At 42.5% G+C, this 18416-nt stretch overlaps 1 protein-coding gene across 1 annotated transcript; it reads left to right on the forward strand.

Annotated features, from left to right (window-relative positions):
* The first annotated feature begins 332 nt into the window (after positions 1-332).
* On the forward strand, positions 333-17999 carry LOC144693502 (intelectin-1a-like). The gene is made up of 7 exons (XM_078563353.1): positions 333-441; positions 1410-1562; positions 6640-6887; positions 9222-9380; positions 10470-10590; positions 17134-17237; positions 17565-17999. Exons 1-7 carry the CDS (start codon positions 372-374, stop codon positions 17715-17717), a joined length of 1008 nt encoding a protein of 335 aa, XP_078419479.1. The 5' UTR covers positions 333-371; the 3' UTR covers positions 17718-17999.
* Positions 18000-18416: the final 417 nt, after the last annotated feature.

Below are 18416 nucleotides of genomic sequence, written 5' to 3' on the forward strand. Positions count from 1 at the left end.
GGTGCTGATCAAACAGGCTGCTTTGTCTGGATGCTGTCAAGCTTCTTGAGTGTTGTTAGAGCTGCACTAGTCTGCACAAGTGGTGAGTATTCTATCACAATCCTAACTTGTGCCTTGTAGACAGGATTTGGGGAGTTAGTAACTGAGTTTCTCACTGCAGAATTCCCAGTATGACTTAAATTTCCAGTGTTATTCATGAGTATTTTATACAATAAGGCAGGAACTGACTGGATCATCCTGATACATCGAATTAATGAGTTAGTACAATATTCAAAATGTCAGTAGGGATAATATGCTTTTTAAATCATGCCCTCTTGTTGATTTAATCTTCTCAGAGTTATACCTAGCCACAGAAAAGCTATTGTGAAGCAATGAAGGCCATCCTTCTTCTCTTCCTTGCCATTACCAATATTGAGCAATCTCCTGCACATGATCCAGTTGGTGAGTGATAATTCCATCACATCTTTACCCTTTGTTTGCTATATGAATTTAAACTTGGATGCCTAAGGTAGTGGATGGGGCTATGCAGTTCAGGTTGGATCGGTGTCTCTACCATTTGATCCTTTCTCAGTCTGGGTGTCATTATGCCCCTGAGCTTGGAAGGGACATACAATCCAGAGTTCATGTTTCTCCAGAAATTCCAGTTGGATGCTCATCTAAATGTCATTGGATGAAGAGCGTATTGACTTTCCAGAGTTAGTCTGTGTGATATTCACACTGGAAGAATAATCAATTCAGCAATGTGCCAGAGGACAACCAGTGTCTCTGAACTGCATCACAACATAAGTCTTTGCCTTCATTCTCCCTTCTTTTTTTCCTTCTGCCTCTGTGGTTCTGTCTTTCTCATTTTTATGTCTCACTGTTTCTGCTTGTCTACATGTGTGGCTCTTTCAATCTCGCTGTTTCTCCCTTCTCTCACCCACTCTCTTACTCTAGCTCTTACTAATTTTTGAAGCCTATCTCTGGCTCTGTTGCCTCCTTCACTCTCGATGTATCTATTTATTTTTCTGCCACACTGTACATCTGTTCTTGTCATGTGGACTCTCTCTATCCATTTTCTTTCCTCTGTATCCCTGGCATCTCTTTCTTTCCATTTCTATATCTCTGTCAGCATCTCTAACTTTTCCTCTGTTTTCCTATTCACCTGTGTGTGTCTTCTCTCTCCCTCTATCTCATGCTGCTTTTTATGGCTCCCTGGCTCTCTGTCTCTTTCTCCTTCCCTCTGCTTCTTCATCCAATACCTGTCTCGTTATCCCTCTCGCTCTGCTCCTCTGTCCCTTTCTCTGTTTGTGTGTGCGTGTGTGTGTCTCTCTCTCTGTACCTCCCCCTCTGTGCTGTGCCATTTCTGTCTCATTCGTTCTGTGCCTCACAGTATCAAATGATACAAAATATATCTTTTTTGGTTTAAGGTGAAGCTGGCATTGCAAACCATGACATTGCAATTCTCAATGTACTTGGCAACTTCGAGGTAAAGGACAGTGGCTGTCTAGATAATCCCAATCACCACTACAATTTAACAAGAAGCTGCAGGGAGCTCAAAGAGAAACATCATGTCACCCAAGGTAAATGTTTTAACAACAAATTAAATTGCTTCATAGTGCTAAGGTATAGCCAGTGTGGCTACAATTCCCTTCATTTACTTAGGAGAAAGAGCAAACATTAACCAGGCTGCCTGTGTCTCATTACTCACCAGTAAAATCACCAAGTAATTTGCGGGCTTTTGGGGATGAAGTTCACTCTGCAGTTAATTTCAGCCAATTTTTGTACTCACACTAACTAATGGAGAAGAGGAAGAACTTGCATTTATGTAGAACATTTCACACCCTCAGCACGTCCAAAAGGGTCTTACAGCCAGTGGAAATCCTTTTAAGTGCAGTCACTGTTGTTACATAGCAGCAGTTTTGCATACAATAAGGTCCCATAAACAGAAAGTGTTTTTTGACCAATTAGCCTATTTTAATCATGAAGTTGATAGATAAATGTTGGGCAGGACATCAGCGAACTCTCTGCTCTCTTACAAATAACACTATAGTAACTTTTGCATCTGTTTGAACTGGAAGTTGAGGCCTGAATTTTATACTTGATCCAAAAGTTAATGGTTTTGATACAAACATTACCTCACATCCCATGACAGGGGTAGGTGGTCAGGGCAGGGTTTAAAGAGTTAAGTACATTGAACATAACCTCAACATGCTGCACACTTATTCTCAGTGACACATGTCACTATGCAGAAGCAGGACACCTAATTAATTTGTTTAAATCAGGCTCCTACAGTGAAATTGGGAAACCAATTTAAAATTTACTCCAGCCAAGTTTCCCAGGGTTCAGAAAATTTAGCAGTGAAAAGAAGACAGGAGCTATTGACTCCACAAGTGCTCCTTTGGGGCCGGAGAAGCAGGTGTGCCCCTCCCCCGCTGCAAAAAGAAGCCTTCAGCCACCATCCCACCCCACCCCACCTCTCAATCACAGATGCCTCTGCACTCCTCCCCAATCCTTCTCCACCCCCACCAATTTTGGCCTCTCTCCCTGCTTCTAATCACAACCTTTCACCCTGCCATTTGCCAATGCCTGTCCTACTTCAGATAATGGGTTTCACCCCCGCTCCCAATCAGAAGCTCTCTCTGTCCTGATTGTGGGTCTCTCCACCCTCCCAATAACAAACCTTTTCCCCCTTCTGATCAGGAGCACCTACCATTTTCCAGTTGCAGTCTTGGCCCCTCCTGATTGCAGCCATATCCACCCGTCCAATTGTGGGTTTCTTCCCACCTTGATCACAGGCCTCTCACCCGAGTTCTCCAGCTCTTCCCGCCTCAAATTGTGGCCCTCTCCCTACTCCATGTTGCGAGTCTGTCCTGTCTCCTGATCACAGGCCTCTCACTCCTCCCAATCACAGATCCCATCTCCCATCCCAATCACAGTCAAGTCCCCTCTCATCCCTTCCAATTGTGAAGCTCTCCCTACCCACTCCCAATCACAGCCTTCCCCCTCTCCATTTGTGCCCCCACTCCTGATCTCAGGCCTTTGCCCCCTCTCGATAATTGGCTTCCCCCCACAAAGTCAGTGGCCACCCATCACTTCCAATTACAGGCTTCTCACCTCTTTTGATTATGGGTGTCCCTCCTCCTGATCATGGACTTTCCATCTAAGCTTCATTCATGGATCTCTCTGGCTTCCTGAATTCCAGGGGCCAAGGCTCTGGCCAACTGGCACTGTTTTCTCCCGCTGCTTATCATTCAGGCTCCTGGGAATGAAATGAAGCTAAAAAATGTTACTGAGGTTATGCCATGAAGATCAGGAGGCTTCCACATCCTTGGGTTGCTTGCCTGTTTAGGCCTCACTCACACCACGCTCACCTCCGCCCCCCCCACCGCCCTCCACATCTCTGTAATATTGGGACAATGCCTCTGTCAATACAACATTCATTCAGTATTACACTGAAGTGTCAGTTGAAATTATGTCTTCAAATCCTGGGATCAAATCAAAAACATTTCCTGGATCATTTGTTTGAACATAGATTGACCCAAGCAAACACATCTCCAGTAGATGTCTCCAACTTGAATCCCTCTGGCTCAGAGTCATTGAGCTGGATGGTGAGTTGGAGGGACTGTGACACATAAAGGAGGGGGAGGAATTTCTGCCCAGTTTTATCCAGGCTCTCACCGCATCCCAAGGGAAAACACATGTTCAGGAAAGGGAGGGTGTGACTTATAGGGAGCAGGGTAGTGAGCACTCAGGAGAGACTGAGAAGAAGGTTACGCAGACACTGTTCCTCTCAAACATACAATGTACTCACTACCTTTGAGAACAAGGAGAAAATCTGCATGCCTACAGCCACAATACAGATCAAGGCACAATGGCTCAGAAGGCTGTCCAAGGCAGGAAGAGCAGAGTAGAAATGTGGTTGTAATAGGAGACTCCATAATTAGTGGGATAGGTAACCTCCTCCGCAGCCAAGAACAAGAATCCCAAAGGTTGCATTACCTACCTGGTGCCGGGGTTAGGGATATGTCACAGCAGTTGGAGAGGAACTTGGAAAGGGAGGGGGTAAATCCAGAAATCCAGTTGTTGTAGTCCATGTTGGAATAAACAACATAGATAGGGACAGGGAGGAGGTCCTGCTGACAGAGTATCAGGAGTCTGGCTTGAAATTGAAAAGCAGAACCTTGAAAGTAATCATCTCTGGATTATTAGCTGACCTACATGCAAATTGGCATAGGAGCAGACACATGAGGAGAATTAACATGTGGATAAAGGGTTGGTGTGGGAAACAGGGGTTCCTTTTCCTTGGCGCCATTTCTGTGATGGGCTCCACCTGAACCATGATGGGACCTGTATCCTAGCAAAAAGGTAAATAGGGAGGTTGGAAAGGCTTTAAATTAGTAAGAGGGGCTAGAGGGATCAACATGAAACATAAGCAGGCCAAATGTAAACGAAACATGAGGGCAGGAGAACATAGGGAAGATAAACTAAGGGAGAACATTGACGGCAACAGAATAAATAGAGTTATAGAATGGGAGTCTAAAAAGATGATTAAACATAAAGTGCGAGGAAATCCTTTTAAAATTAGTTAAAATGTCAGCACAGCGAAGCACACATTGTCTGTAATAAAACTGGAGGGCAGGAAGCGATTGCTTGGGATGAACCAGGCACAGTAGGGATTACTGAGCTACATGGCTATAGAAGACTCAAAACTGGGAATTAAACATTGGCCAGAATTTTAGGGCCCCCTCGCCGTGGTGTGTCTCCCCCCACCCCTGGGCAGATTTAACGAGCCATTTAAATCTCCATTCTGTTCCGTGGGACCGTAATACCCCACCAGGCAGGAGGGGTTGTAAAATTGTAGGGTATAACATTTAGAAAGTTAGAGAAGGAACATGGGGATTTGGAGTAACTTTACTTATTCAGGATAACATAATGGCAGCAGAAACAAGGGTCTTAGCTATTTGCAAGACAAGGGCAGAATTTTACATCCTACGGGCGGGAGCACACCCAACCCAATTCGGTCAGTGGTTGCGCATGCAAGTCGGCAGCGCACCCGCCGACAATTAAGAGGCCTATTAAGGCCATTAATCAATTAATTGAAAACTAGTTTTTGCTGCCCGTCCAACCTTATGGTTGGCGGGCGGGCGAATCGGCCAGGCGGCCTTTGCATTTTTGAGGAAACCTCATTCAGAGCTCTGAGAAAGGGTCATACAGACTTGAAACGTTAACTCTGTTTCTATCCCCACAAATGCTGTCAGAGCTGCTGAGTTTTTCCAGCATTTTCTCTTTTTATTTTATATTATAATGAAAAGAAGCATTGCAGATTAACAAAACAATTACAAATGCTAGCAAAGAAATAGGGTCTATTTCTTGAGGCATAGAATTTCAAAGTCACGATGGAATGTTAAACGTGCGTAGGGTCCCGGTCACACTGCATTTATAGTTTAAAGTGCAATTCCGATCTCCATACTCTGAAAAGCACATGGAAGCTCTGGAGAAAGTACATAAAAAGATTTCTAAGGAGGGTACCTGATCCGAGCAATTACAGTTATTGAGAATGATTGAACAAGTTGGGGACTTTTTTTTGAAATAGAAGAGCGGAGATGGTCTGGTAGAAGCCTTTAAAATTATGAATGGATTGGACAGGGTAAATGTGAAGATAATGTTTCAACTTGTTGGATAAATAAGGAGAAGTATCTTTCCTCTTGATGGCACCCAAAATAGAAATTCCATGCCAACATGCTCAAGCTTCATTAATAATTCAGCTTGCTATTTAAAACATTGTAGATAACTATATGCCAGAGGAGCTGTAGGGGTTTTACATTTGTCTCCATCTGGGGTAAAGTTATTTAGGTTCGGTCCTGTTTTTATTACGTGGCATGTTCAATGTCAAGAAAGAGGATAGATCGGGCTCTGCTGTGGAGGTCCCATGATTAAGAATGGCTCATGTTTGGGAGAATGGAGTGCTGAAAGTGGGTGTCGAAAATTGAAGCAAATACTGTGTGCAATTTGTCTGAACCTTAACTTTAATAAGAGGAGCATAGCACCAAGTTCTCCATCGATGCTACAAAGTCAGACAAACCATAACTGTCTGATTGCATGTGAATAATGGGAATTTCAATGAAGATGCACAGACTTGCTGCCCTTGGAACTACAGCCCAACGGCAAAGCCTGCCATTGGGAGAGAGAGATTTTGAGATAATAGGAAGGTGCAAAGAAAAATAGAGTAATGGGACCGAGATTCCTGCTACTGCACCGGGATTGATTGAAGTAGCTGGGTACAACACAGGGGAAAATCAGGCAGGGACAATCACAATTGTTTCTTACACTTACATTAACTGTGAAGTGACTTGGGACATTCTAGGGTCATAAAAAGTACTTCAAAAATGCAAATTATTTATTATGAGGGAGTCTCTGCCTGATTTTTTTTTACTCATTAGTTTCATGCCAAGTGGCCATTGTCATCTGTATTTAATCCTCTCTACCTAATTTTCCTTTAGTTGATTATAGGTGCTTACAGGTGCAATAACAGGAAAATCTCCTCCAACATGTCCTTCCAGTTGCAATCTTTGTTCCAAATATTTTAATGTACAGAGCCACTTCTGCTCTCAAATGCTGATTCAATTAATTTGCCTAATATTATCCTCTTTGCCATAGATGGTATCCAACTCTTGGTAAGCAGCAATGGTGAAATCTACCAGGCCTTTTGTGACATGACCAGCAATGGAGGTGGTTGGACTCTTGTCGCAAGCATCCATGAGAACAACATAAATGGGAAATGCACCATTGGGGACCGCTGGTCCAGCCAACAAGGGAATAATGCTAATGTCCCAGCAGGAGACAAGTCATGGTCCAACTATGTGACATTTGGTTCACCAGAAGGAGCGACAGGTGATGACATGAAGGTGATGAGCTTTTGTAAAATCTCTTTGTTTAAAAGAATGCATGGTTTATAACAACTGGTGTTAATGGAACAGCTGACCAGAGTTGAAGCAATGAAGACAAATGTGGAAAGAGCGAGAAGTCTAACTGGAGGAGCTGAGGCTGGCTTGTAATTAATGAGGAAGGACATCAATTGAACTGCCCCGTTCAATTTTGCAGCCCAATGAGGGAAGATATTGTGGTATCTTTTACTTGCCCCTTGTAGTCTGGTTGATTCACTAGTTGACCGTCTCTTAGAAAGAAATATTGCACAAAGAAGTCCCTCCTATTGGACTCCATGAGATGGCAATGTGGATGGCGAGTGATGCCCACAAGACACATTGCTTACAAAAAGCTGTTATTAAAATAAAAGTTGCGTATGTTGTAACACTGGCTTAGACGTCTTGTGAAGAAGAACAAGGCTCCCAAATTAATTTATTAAGAGAAATTGTATTTTTATCAAATAAAGTTGAAGGGAAATTGAAGCCCTCCTGGGGGTTAGAAATAAGGATCACTTGGTCTTTATGCTATTAACAAGTTGAAGGGGGAAAGTCATTCTTGTACAGATGTGTAATTTCCTGATGACATCTAGCAAGTGTGACCAAGAGCCAAGTCCAAGAGAGATTGATAATTAAATGGGTGCACTAAGGGAGGGCAGGTGACTTTTAATGTGGAATAATGTTCTACAAACTGGAAAGGTAAATACGGAGCACCTGAAAGACAAAGGGAAGTGAATTAACAAAGAAGAAAGTAGATAAATACCTAAATGTAAGTACCGATCTCTGACTGAAACAGCCATGCATGGACTAGAATGGATTTAACTGTAAAGTGGGAAAGTTTTCTAAACTGTGTAGATCATGAGACTATGCAGACAAACACTTCCTTAAAGAGAACATTAGTATGCCAGAGAGCATTAGGGCAGAATTTCTAGAATGATCCTGGAATTTAGGAGTCAGTAACAAGAGATTCACAGAAATTAATATGTTTCCACTGGACAAAAAAAGAGTAGGATTAAAATTGTTAAAATGCTTAACGGAACTCCACAGTGGTGGGGAGCCAATTCACATCATTAAAGCCTCAATTAAGAGTGCTTTTGTGGCCTAGCTGACGTTTTGCTGTTGGCAGAGGGGCTCCCCACCACATGCAGAGATCGCTAGCTCAATGGAGGCAGCAACCCTGCAGCACACCGCGGACCAGCAGAGCCAGAGACACTATACCTCAATGACAAGGCCATGAACATGAGAGGCCATGGTGATGACAGGTCGCACCCTGGCTCAAACATTTCCACTGTAAGTTTTCCCCTGTGCTTTGATGGGCCTGTTCACTAGACCCTGATCAGTTTTTTTTACTTCTCGTCCTCAGAGGGCGTGAGGCAAGCGTGGTCAGAAGTCTCTCCCATGCTTCTAGCCATTATATTTGATTTTTATCTCCTACCTCCCAGTCACTTACTTGTTCACTCCTTCACAGGCAGGGAGACATTACAACCTTTCAGTGTAACCCAGCTAACCTTACTGCCCTCCTTTTGTACATGTGCTTAGAGCACTAGCGAAGTGCATAAATCATATCCTAGGTGCCTCCTCTCATTTGCTGTAAAAGTGCATTTTTAATGAACCGGAGATACTCTTGGAATGCATTATCAAGCATGGAGTAGGCACTCTGTAGACCTCAGCATCCTATAATGTATCCAGTCTGCATGCAATAAGTAGCCAAGCTGCTGGCATCAAAACAGTCTTTAGAGAGAGTGCAGAAAATGTTTACAAAAATGAGAGGCTTCAGTTAAAAGATTGAGAAGCTGGGGTTCTCCTGGGAAGGGAGAAGGTTGCAAGGAGATCTGATGGATATGTTCAAAATCATGAGGCATCTGGACAGAGTAGATAGGGAGAAACTGTTCCCGTGGGCAGAAGGGTTGAGAACCAGGGGACACCAATTTAAGGTGATTGGCAAAAGAAGCAAAGCTATTTTTCCGCAGCTAGTGGTTAGAATCTGGAATACACTGCCAGAGACTGTGGTGGAGGTAGATTCAATTGCGGCTTTCAGAAGGGAGTTGGATGAACACCTGAAGAGAAAAAAATACACTGGACTCTGGGGAAAAGGTGTGGGAAGGAGACTGGCAGATTTGCTCTTGCAGAGAGCTGGCATGAAAATCACGGGCTGACTGGCCTCCTTCTGTGCTGTAGCCATCCTATGACTGTATTACCAACTCCATATTATATTGCAGTAAATGATTTCTAAAGAGGTCACCCTTAGTTACCCATGTTTTTGATGCTCCTGAACTCAGCTTGCTGTAACCCTGACTAACAGTCTCTGTTTCCAAACAGAACCCAGGTTACTATGACATAACAGCTTCAGACATATCTGTTTGGCATGTGCCCAATGACACACCCCTAAAAAACTGGAAAGATGCAGCAATCCTTCGCTATCACACTGAAACCAACTTCCTCCAACTGTACGGGGGAAATCTGTGTCAGCTTTTCAGAGTGAGTGTTTCAGCATTGCCTCAATTTCATTACAACATTTGAAAAAGGAATGGGGTTTCTGTAGTGTGAAATTGGGAAATTGCATCTAAAAGGGGCTCAAAATTAGGCTGGTTAGGGTACAGTTCAAATTTCCAATAAAATTTATTTGCATTATCACAAACTTAAAAATCTTCCATGAACTAGAGCAATTGGGCATTTTAAAAGAGTATAATTGTTTATTTTTTTCCATTAAAAGTGTTCCTTGATGTATTTAGGAGTGGTAAGTTAAGGTAGCTTTATTAATACAGCTGAACATGGGTTTAACTGCAAAAATTAAGCATTTTAGTAGGAGTAATCAGTTCTCCCCTGCAGGTAATATTATGTCAAATCACTTTTAAACATAGCAACGGAAATAGGAGTAGGCCATTCAGCCCTTCGAGCCTGCTCTGCCATTCGATAAGATCGTGGCTGATCTGGTTGTGGTCTCAACTCCACTTTCCTGTCTGCCCCTCATAACCCTTGGCTCCCTTGTCTATCAAAAATCCATCCAACTCAGCCTTGGATAAATTCGTCTCCAGTGCTCTCTGGGGAAGTGAATTCCACAGACTAACAACCCTCTGAGAGAAAAAAAAATCTCCTCGTCTCCATCTTAAAAGGGAGACCCCTTATTTTTAAAGTGTGTCCCCTAGTTCTAGTCTCATCCACAAGAGGAAACATCTTTCTGGTATCCACCCTATCAAATCCCCTCAGGATTTTATATGCTTCAATAAGTTCACCGCTCATTCTTTTCAACTCTAATAGGTATAGACCCAACCTGTTCAACCTTTCTTCATAAGGTAAGCCCTTCATCCCAAGAATGAGCCAAGTGAACTGCTCCTAACACATTTATATCCTTCTTCAAATAAGGAGACCAAAACTGAACACAGTACTCCAGATGTTGTCTCACCAAGGCCCTGTACAGCTGCAGTAGAAAGGTGTTGCTTGACAGGGGAGAATTGCAAAGTTAGGAGGAAGACTGGGAGAAGTGGGAACAGGAAGAGGAGGGTCATAGGAGGACAAGTCTGTCAAGAAGGTGGTCTTTCAATCTGTGAACAATGTGCTCTATTTCAGCAATACCCTTTAGAATATAACAAAGGGATATGTCCAGATGATAACGGACCTTCAAGTCCCATCAGTTATGACTTCGGCAATGGGGAGAAGATAAGAAATTTTTATGGGCCTCTTGCCCACGGTAAGTGCAAATGCTCATTTTACTCTAGTCTAGCATTAAAGTGTATTGCCTTCAAAATGATTGCCTGTAGCTCAGTGCAACATTTCAAAGAGGCAAAGAGTTTCCCCTTTAGGTTCTGATACCCATAAAGGATAAGCCACACAATCCATGTGAAAGTCACAGATGGAGTAAAATGCCTTTCAATTGGCCCAATGCAAAATTTATCGAAGAGGATTTAACAGGATTAGCATTTAGGCATAGAGGTTGAAAATGCAGTTCCATATAGATATTGCACAAGATTATACATGGTATCTCACACCACAGAATGACCAATCCAATTAGTCCTAATCTCCTGCTCTTACCCTGTAGTCTTGCAATTTTTGTTTTTCAAGTATACACCAGTTTTCTTTTTGGAAGTTATTACTGAACCTGCTTCCAACAATCTTCAAATGCATTCCAGATCATATTTGAAGAAAAGGTAGGAGTCAGGTATACTCTGAGTAGAGTAAAAGGGAGACATTTAAAGATATCTACGGGTGTTGGTCTCATCAGACTCTATATGCAAACAACATGAGACAGCAATAAACAAAGCAAATAAAATGTTAGGTTATGCTGCTAAAGCAGTTACGTTCAAATCCATCGAGGTTGTCGTGGAGCTGGTCCCTTGTCAGCTTACATCCAAAGCACCACGGACAGTTCCTATCTAACTTAATTATGGGATTGAAGTGTATCCAAGATTACCAATGATGGAAATATAGGCGGCATTGTAAACAATGTAGATGGATAAAATTATGAAGAGACATTCATAGGTTAAACAACTGGGTAAAATTGTAGCAAACAAATTTCAATGCAGGAAAATGTGAGGTCATCCACTTTGGACCTAAAAAGATTAAAACAAAGTGCTTTCTAAATAGTGAAAAGCTAGAAACAGTGGAGGTCCAAAGAGACGTGTGGGGGTGGGGGTGGGGGTGTGGGGGTGGGGGGGTGGGGGGCGGGGTGCGCGTTGGGGTACCCAGGTGCATTATTTAAAAAATGGGAAGTCTGGCACTTACACAACATTGTCCATGACTACCAAATTTCTCAAAGTGTTTGACAGCCAATGAAGCACTTTTTGAAGTGTAGCCACTGCTGTAATGTAGGAAACATAGCAACCAATGTGCATACAGCAAACTCCCACAAACAGCAATGTGATAATGATCAGATGATCTGCTTTCATGATGAAGATTGAGGGATATATATCAGCTGGAACACCAAGGTTAACTCTGCTGCTTGAGATCTTTTAAGTCCATCTGAGACGGCAGACTGTGGCTTAGTTTAACATCTCATCTGAAAAACAGAACTACCAACAGTGCAGCACTCCCCTGGTACTGCACTGTCAGTTTTGATATTTTACTACTCAAAACCTGAAGTGGGACTTGAACCTGGAGACTCTAAGGCTAGAGTGCTACCAAATGAGGTACGTCACCACAGCTATGCAAAGCCATGGTTAGACCACATTTGGAGCACTGTAAGCACCACAGCTTAGGAAGGATATATTGACGTTGAAGGGTGTGTAGTAGATTTACCAGAATAATACCAGAACTCCACAGGTTAAATTATAAGGAGAAATACATAATCTAGGGTTGTATTTCCTGAAATTTAAAAGGTTAAACATGATTTGTGCTTTCAATATATTAAGGGAAATAGATAGGGAAGATAGAGAGAAACTATTTCTGCTGGCTTCAGAGTCTAGGACTAAGCCGCATCATCCAAAGATTAGAGCCAGGCCTTTCAGGAGTGAAATTAGGAAACACTTCTACATGCAAAGAATGGTAGAAGTTAGGAACTCTCTTCCACAAATGGCAACTGATGCTCGATCAAATATTCATTTTAAATCTCAGATTGATGGGCATTTGTCAACTACAGTTATTAAGGGATATTGGGTTAAAGGCAGGTGCAGAAAAGTTAGGTTGCAGATCAATCATGATCTCACTGAATGGCTGAACAGGCTCAAGGGGATAAATAACCTTTCCTGCTCCTATGTTCCTAAGCTCTACTCACCAGAACATAAGGTCATGATATAAGCATCAGTGATGCTCAGCTTGGCTTCTACCAGGGCCACTCAGCTCCAGACCTCAGTATAACTTTAGTCCAAAGATGCTCAGAAGAGCTGGATTCCAAAGGTGAGAGTGACAGTCTTTGCTGTCCAGGCAGCATTTGGCCAAAATAAAAACAGAAAATTCTGGAAATACTCAGCAGATCTGGCAGCATCTTTGGAGAGTGAAACAGACTTAATGCTTCAGCTCCAAAGATGCTGTCAAATCTGCTGGCTATTTCCAGCATTTTCTATTTTTATTTCAGCTTTCTAGCATCCACAGTCTTTTGTTTTTGTAACACCATTTAACCACATCTGGCGCCAAGGAGTCCCAGTAAAACCGAGGTTAATAGGGATCAGAACAAAATCTCTTCAGTGGCTAGAGTCATGCATAGCATGAAGAAAGATGGCTGTGGTTGTTGGTGGTCAATCATCTCAGCCTCAGCACATTCGCTACAGGAGTTTTTCAGGGCAGTATCCTGGACCCAACGACTATCAGCTGGAAACAAAGAAGACCGGAACAACATCTAGGCTTGGGTTTATAAGCGGCAAATAACATTTGTGCAATACAAGTGTCATGCAATGATCATCTCCAAAAAGACAGCATAGGCATCTCCCTTTGATCTTCAATGGCATTAACATTACTCAATCAGTATCATCCTGGGGGTCACCCTTGACCAGAAACTTAACTGGACCAGCTACTAAATGCTGTAGCTATTAGTTCTGGTCAGAAGCTAGGTATTCTTTGGTGAATGGCTGACCTCTTGATTCCCCATAGCCTCACCACCTCTTCCCACCAGCTACAAGGTGCAATTCATAAATGTGTTGGAATCCTCTCCACTTGCCTGGCTGGATACAGCTGCAATAATAGTTAAGAAGTTCAACATGATGATGGCCAAGGCTTCATTGGTGCCTATCCACCTTCTAAAAAACCCTCCCCAATCAGTGTACCATGTCTGTGCACCATCTACAAGATGTACTGCAGCACTCCACAGCACCTTCCAAATCTGCACCCTCGAAGGACAAGGGCAGCAAGTGTTTGGGAAAACCTCTCACACCATCACAACTTGGACATATATCACCACTCCTGCAATGTTACAAGGTCAAAATCCTGGAACACCCTAACTAACAGTATTGTGAGACACCTTTATCACATAGGCTGCAACAGTTCAAGAAGGTGGCTTGCAACGACTTTCTCAAAGGCAAATAAAGGTTGACTGTGCCAGTGATCACCACATCCAAAGAATAAATCATAAAAAAGTGGGTGTCCAGACCCTGGAGGTAACGCCAAGAAAATCAATAAGTCTGATTGCTGGTGTCAGAGGAAAGAGCTTTAAGTAATGATTAATGAATTAGGGATCTTTAATCTCAAAGAATGTTATCCTAGAGAAACCTTATTGAACTATGCAGACTGAGTTCCTTATCAATTGAAACATCTTTCTTTATTTGGTGCTTCAAATAGAACAACAGGCAAAGGTTTAAACAGCTTATAACACACTGGGATAGGGAAACCCACCATGTAAGTCTCCTTCCTTTGAAAACCAGACTAATATTGTAGGTATTTTAATAACTTTACTTTCAAGTTTGATGGTACACAAAGCAAAGTACTAAATTGCAAAATACTGTAATAGTTAAATTTTGAATTTGACATTTAACAGCATTTTGAATGGAACTGTAGACATTTGTAATAAAATGTAGTACATGCAAAATTGCAGTGTGCCCAATCGGTTGAATAGCTACAGGAGGATCCAATGTTAATGTCTTGTCAATTACATTGTTAAGATTTGTTAATGTCATGCCAATTACATTGTTAAGATTTGTTAATGTCATGCCAATTACATTGTTAAGATTAAGAGAAACAGGTGTTGGGTATTAATTGTCACTGAGCACATATAAATAGGGAATGGCCCTGGAGAGGGAACATGTGGTGTCCACTGGTATGCTACAGGCATTCTGCAATCAGTGGGCACTGTGGGGGTTGGGGTGCCTCACCCCTGAAAATTACATTTTGATTTGAATTTGTAAGTTTCCTTTCATGATTTTGTTTTAGTTACAGTGCCCCACCAAGGGCTGTCACCCCCTCTGATTTATTGATTTTTAGTTTAATTTATTAGTTTTGTTTCAAAAAAGTCTCTAAGTAGAGGATCCATTTGGGGACCTGGTGTGGAGGGTGCATGCAACAGTGCCATGCAATCATAGGTTAAGGTGGCTCATGGGCTCCCAGGCTGCATGCGTTTTCTGCGATCAAGGGGAGTCCCCATTCCAAGTGTACATAGATTGCCTGAGGTTGCAGCCCCTCCTTCATTATTTGAAGGGGCGGCTCTTCAATGTTTGGTTACACTTCAGCCCCATGCTCCTGATCTTTGGTCACCCAGTGTGGAGTGGGGCAGGGAGGTAGGAGGACCACCTCATTAACTGGCTCCTGGGCCTGGCCAAGGTGGCCATAAATAGGTCCAGGCAGTGGGTAGTCAAAGGGGTCATCCGACCTGTCTGTCTGCCCCTCTACTGCGGCTATGTTTGTGGCTGGGTGGCCCTGGAGAGGGAGCACATGGTGTCCGCCAGTATGGTAGAGGCCTTCCACAATCAGTGGGCACCATGGGGGCTGGGGTACATCATCAACCCCATCGGGTTTGCACTGGCTCTCTAAAAGAGCATTCAATATAGTTCCACTCCCCTGCCTTAACCCCGTAACCTTGCACATTCTTTCATTTCAGGTAGCAATCCAATTCCCTTTTGAATACCTCAATTGAATCTGCCTCCACCACCCTTTCAGGAAGTTTGTTCCAGACTCCAACCACCCTCTGGGTGAAAGCCTTTTTCCCCCCTTCACATTTACTCCTTTTGCCAATTATTTTGAATCTGTGCCCCCTAGTTCTTGATGTTCTCTTGAGTGGGAACAGCTTCTATTTACCCTATGCATTCCCCTCAGGATCTTGAATACCTCTACCAAGTCCCCTCTCAGCCTCCTTTTCTCCAAGAAAAACAGTCCCAACCTCTCCACTTTATCCTCATTGCTACAGATTTTTATTACTGGAATCATTCTTGTGTATCTCCTCTGTACTCTCTCCAAAGTCTTCACATCCTTCCTCAAGTATGGCACCCAGAACTGGTTGCAGTACTCCAGATGAGGGCTAACTAGTGTCTTATACAAGTTCAACATGACCTCCTTACTCTTGTACTCAATGCCCCTATTAATAAAGCCTAAGCTACTCTATGCTTTATTAACTGCTCTCTCAACATACCCAGCCATCTTCAATGACCTATGTATACACCGAGATCCCTCTGTCCCTGCACCTTCTTTAGCGGCTCTCCCTTTATTTTATACTGTCTCACCAGATTTTTCCTGCCAAAATGAATCACCACACACTTCTCTGCATTGAACCTCATCTGCCACTTGTCTGCCCAATCCACCAACATGCCTATGTCCTTTTGAAGTTCAAGACTATTCCCATCACAGTTGACAACATTTCCAATCTCCTGATCATCTGCAAATTTTAAATCATACCCTGAACACCACAATCTAGGTCATGAATATATATCAGGAAGGGCAAAGGTCCCAGCACTGACCCCTGGGGAACTCCACTACGAACCTTCCACCGATCTGAAAACAACCATTTATCACTACTCTCTGCTTCCTGTCACTCAAACAATTTCTTATCCAAGCGCCTATTTTCCATTTTATTCCATGAGCTAGAATTTTGCTCAAAAGTCTGTTGTGTGACACTGTATCAAATGCCTTTTGAAAATCCATATACACCACACCAATAGCGTTTCCCTTCTCTGTTACCCCCTCAAAAAACTCTAGCAAGTTAGTTAGACATGATTTTCCCTTAATGAATCCAAGCTGGCTTTCCTTAATTATCCTGCACTTGTCTAAATGACTATTGATTTTATCCAGTACTATAGTTTCCAGAAGTTTCACTACCACTGAGGTCAAACTGACTGGCCTGTAGTTGCCAGCTTTATCCTTGTATCACTTTTTGAACAAGGGTGTAACATTCGCAATTCTCCAGTCTTCTGGCACCTCCCCTGTGTCTAAGGGAGATTGAAGATTATCACTTGTGCCTCTGCAATTTCCACTCTCGCTTTCCTCGGTACCCTTGGATGCATCTCATCCAGTCCTGGTACCTTATCTATTTTAAGTAAAGGTAGCCTTTCCAACACCTCCTTCCTTTGAATATTTTTAAGGCAGAGATAGATAGATTCTTGATAAGCAAAGGAGTGAAAGGTTATTGGGGGTAGGCAGGAATGTGGAGTTGAAGTTACAATCAGATCAGCCATGATTTTATTGAATGGCATAGCAGGTTCGAGGAGCCAAGTGGCCTACTTCTGCTCCTAATTCGTATGATCATATATAAGTCAAATAAGAGCAGAAATGATTGGATATTATCCAATTTTTCCAACTGTAATCCTTTGAAGTGTGACATCCAAAGTCCTAGATGCCTAATTTTTATATATAAATAATTATATGATTTTATATGTGTTTGCAGGTGAATTTGAACCCGGCTTTGTGCAATTCAGAGTGTTCAACAATGAAAAGGCAGCACTAGCCATGTGCTCTGGAGTGAAATATAATGCATGCAATTCGGAACATGTAAGTAAGGGGGCTGCAGTGGAGACGGATGATAGAAAAGTGAATGCAGCCGAGCAAGTAGAAAAGAAGGAAAGTCAGTGGACAATCCACACACAGACTTTCCAGCAAAAATCACTATACAAGGACCAGGAGACAATCCAGGCTAATTTTCCCCTTTCTAACCTAACTCTGCCCCAAATGAGATTAACTAACTCCGTGTACTTGCGCCTGCAGCTTTCTTGATCAGCACAGTTCAGCCTATGCCTCATTAATAAACTAACTGGTGCCTTTGCCCATTGGGATATTGCTGGACATGACGTTAAAATATTTCAAATTATTTATGTCTAGGTCTGTATCGGAGGTGGAGGATACTTTCCTGAGAGTTCGCCAAGACAGTGTGGAGATTTCACAGCATTTGACTGGAATGGTCATGGCACAGGACAATTGTGGAGTGCATCTAAGGAGATCTCAGAAGCAGCTGTCCTGATATTCTACCGTTAATGCAAGCCACATCTTCATGGGTGTCTCTTGCTAGTACACTGACAACTGAATGCAACCTGACAACATTTAGCATTCAAAACATATATTTTTTAAATGACTTTATCTAATGCTCCTCTTGCTTCTGCAGTCAGAAATTCACATAATCCCAACATTCAGTGAAGGGGCCAATTGTATAACAGTTAACACTTGGTGTGAGGGAGATATCATTAATCACTGATCATGCCAGGGATTTTCGACAATCATCTTTTCTTAATGCTGAATTCCTTAATGACTTTTGTCAGATTCCTGACAGGTTCTCAATAAACTGGAATTGCAAATGCTACTGGTGTGAGATAATTACTATATCATTCAAGTTATAATATTTAGTGACTTGTTACAAAAAGGCCCCTTAGGAATGCTTTCAGGAAATTAGCTCTTATGACAGATTCCAATGAATAATAAACTGTCTGTTATGTAGCAGTAAACAAAAACAGGCAGGAGACACCCTGTCCAGATTTCATGTAAAACGGAGAGAGAGAAACTGAACTTCTTTATCCTCTCCCTGTCTGTAAGCAGAGGGTGTTTTTGAATTATTTTAAAAATAGGCTATGATGTGTTTCCCCAAACCCTCAGTTTGTGTGACCCAAATTACAAATAACTCACAGCAAACTCGCATTACAATTAATTCAGGTTAGTTTATTCACATTCAAACCCGGGGAG

Source organism: Cetorhinus maximus, chromosome 18 (assembly GCF_964194155.1).
Source record: "Cetorhinus maximus chromosome 18, sCetMax3.hap1.1, whole genome shotgun sequence".
Lineage (NCBI taxonomy): Eukaryota > Metazoa > Chordata > Chondrichthyes > Lamniformes > Cetorhinidae > Cetorhinus > Cetorhinus maximus.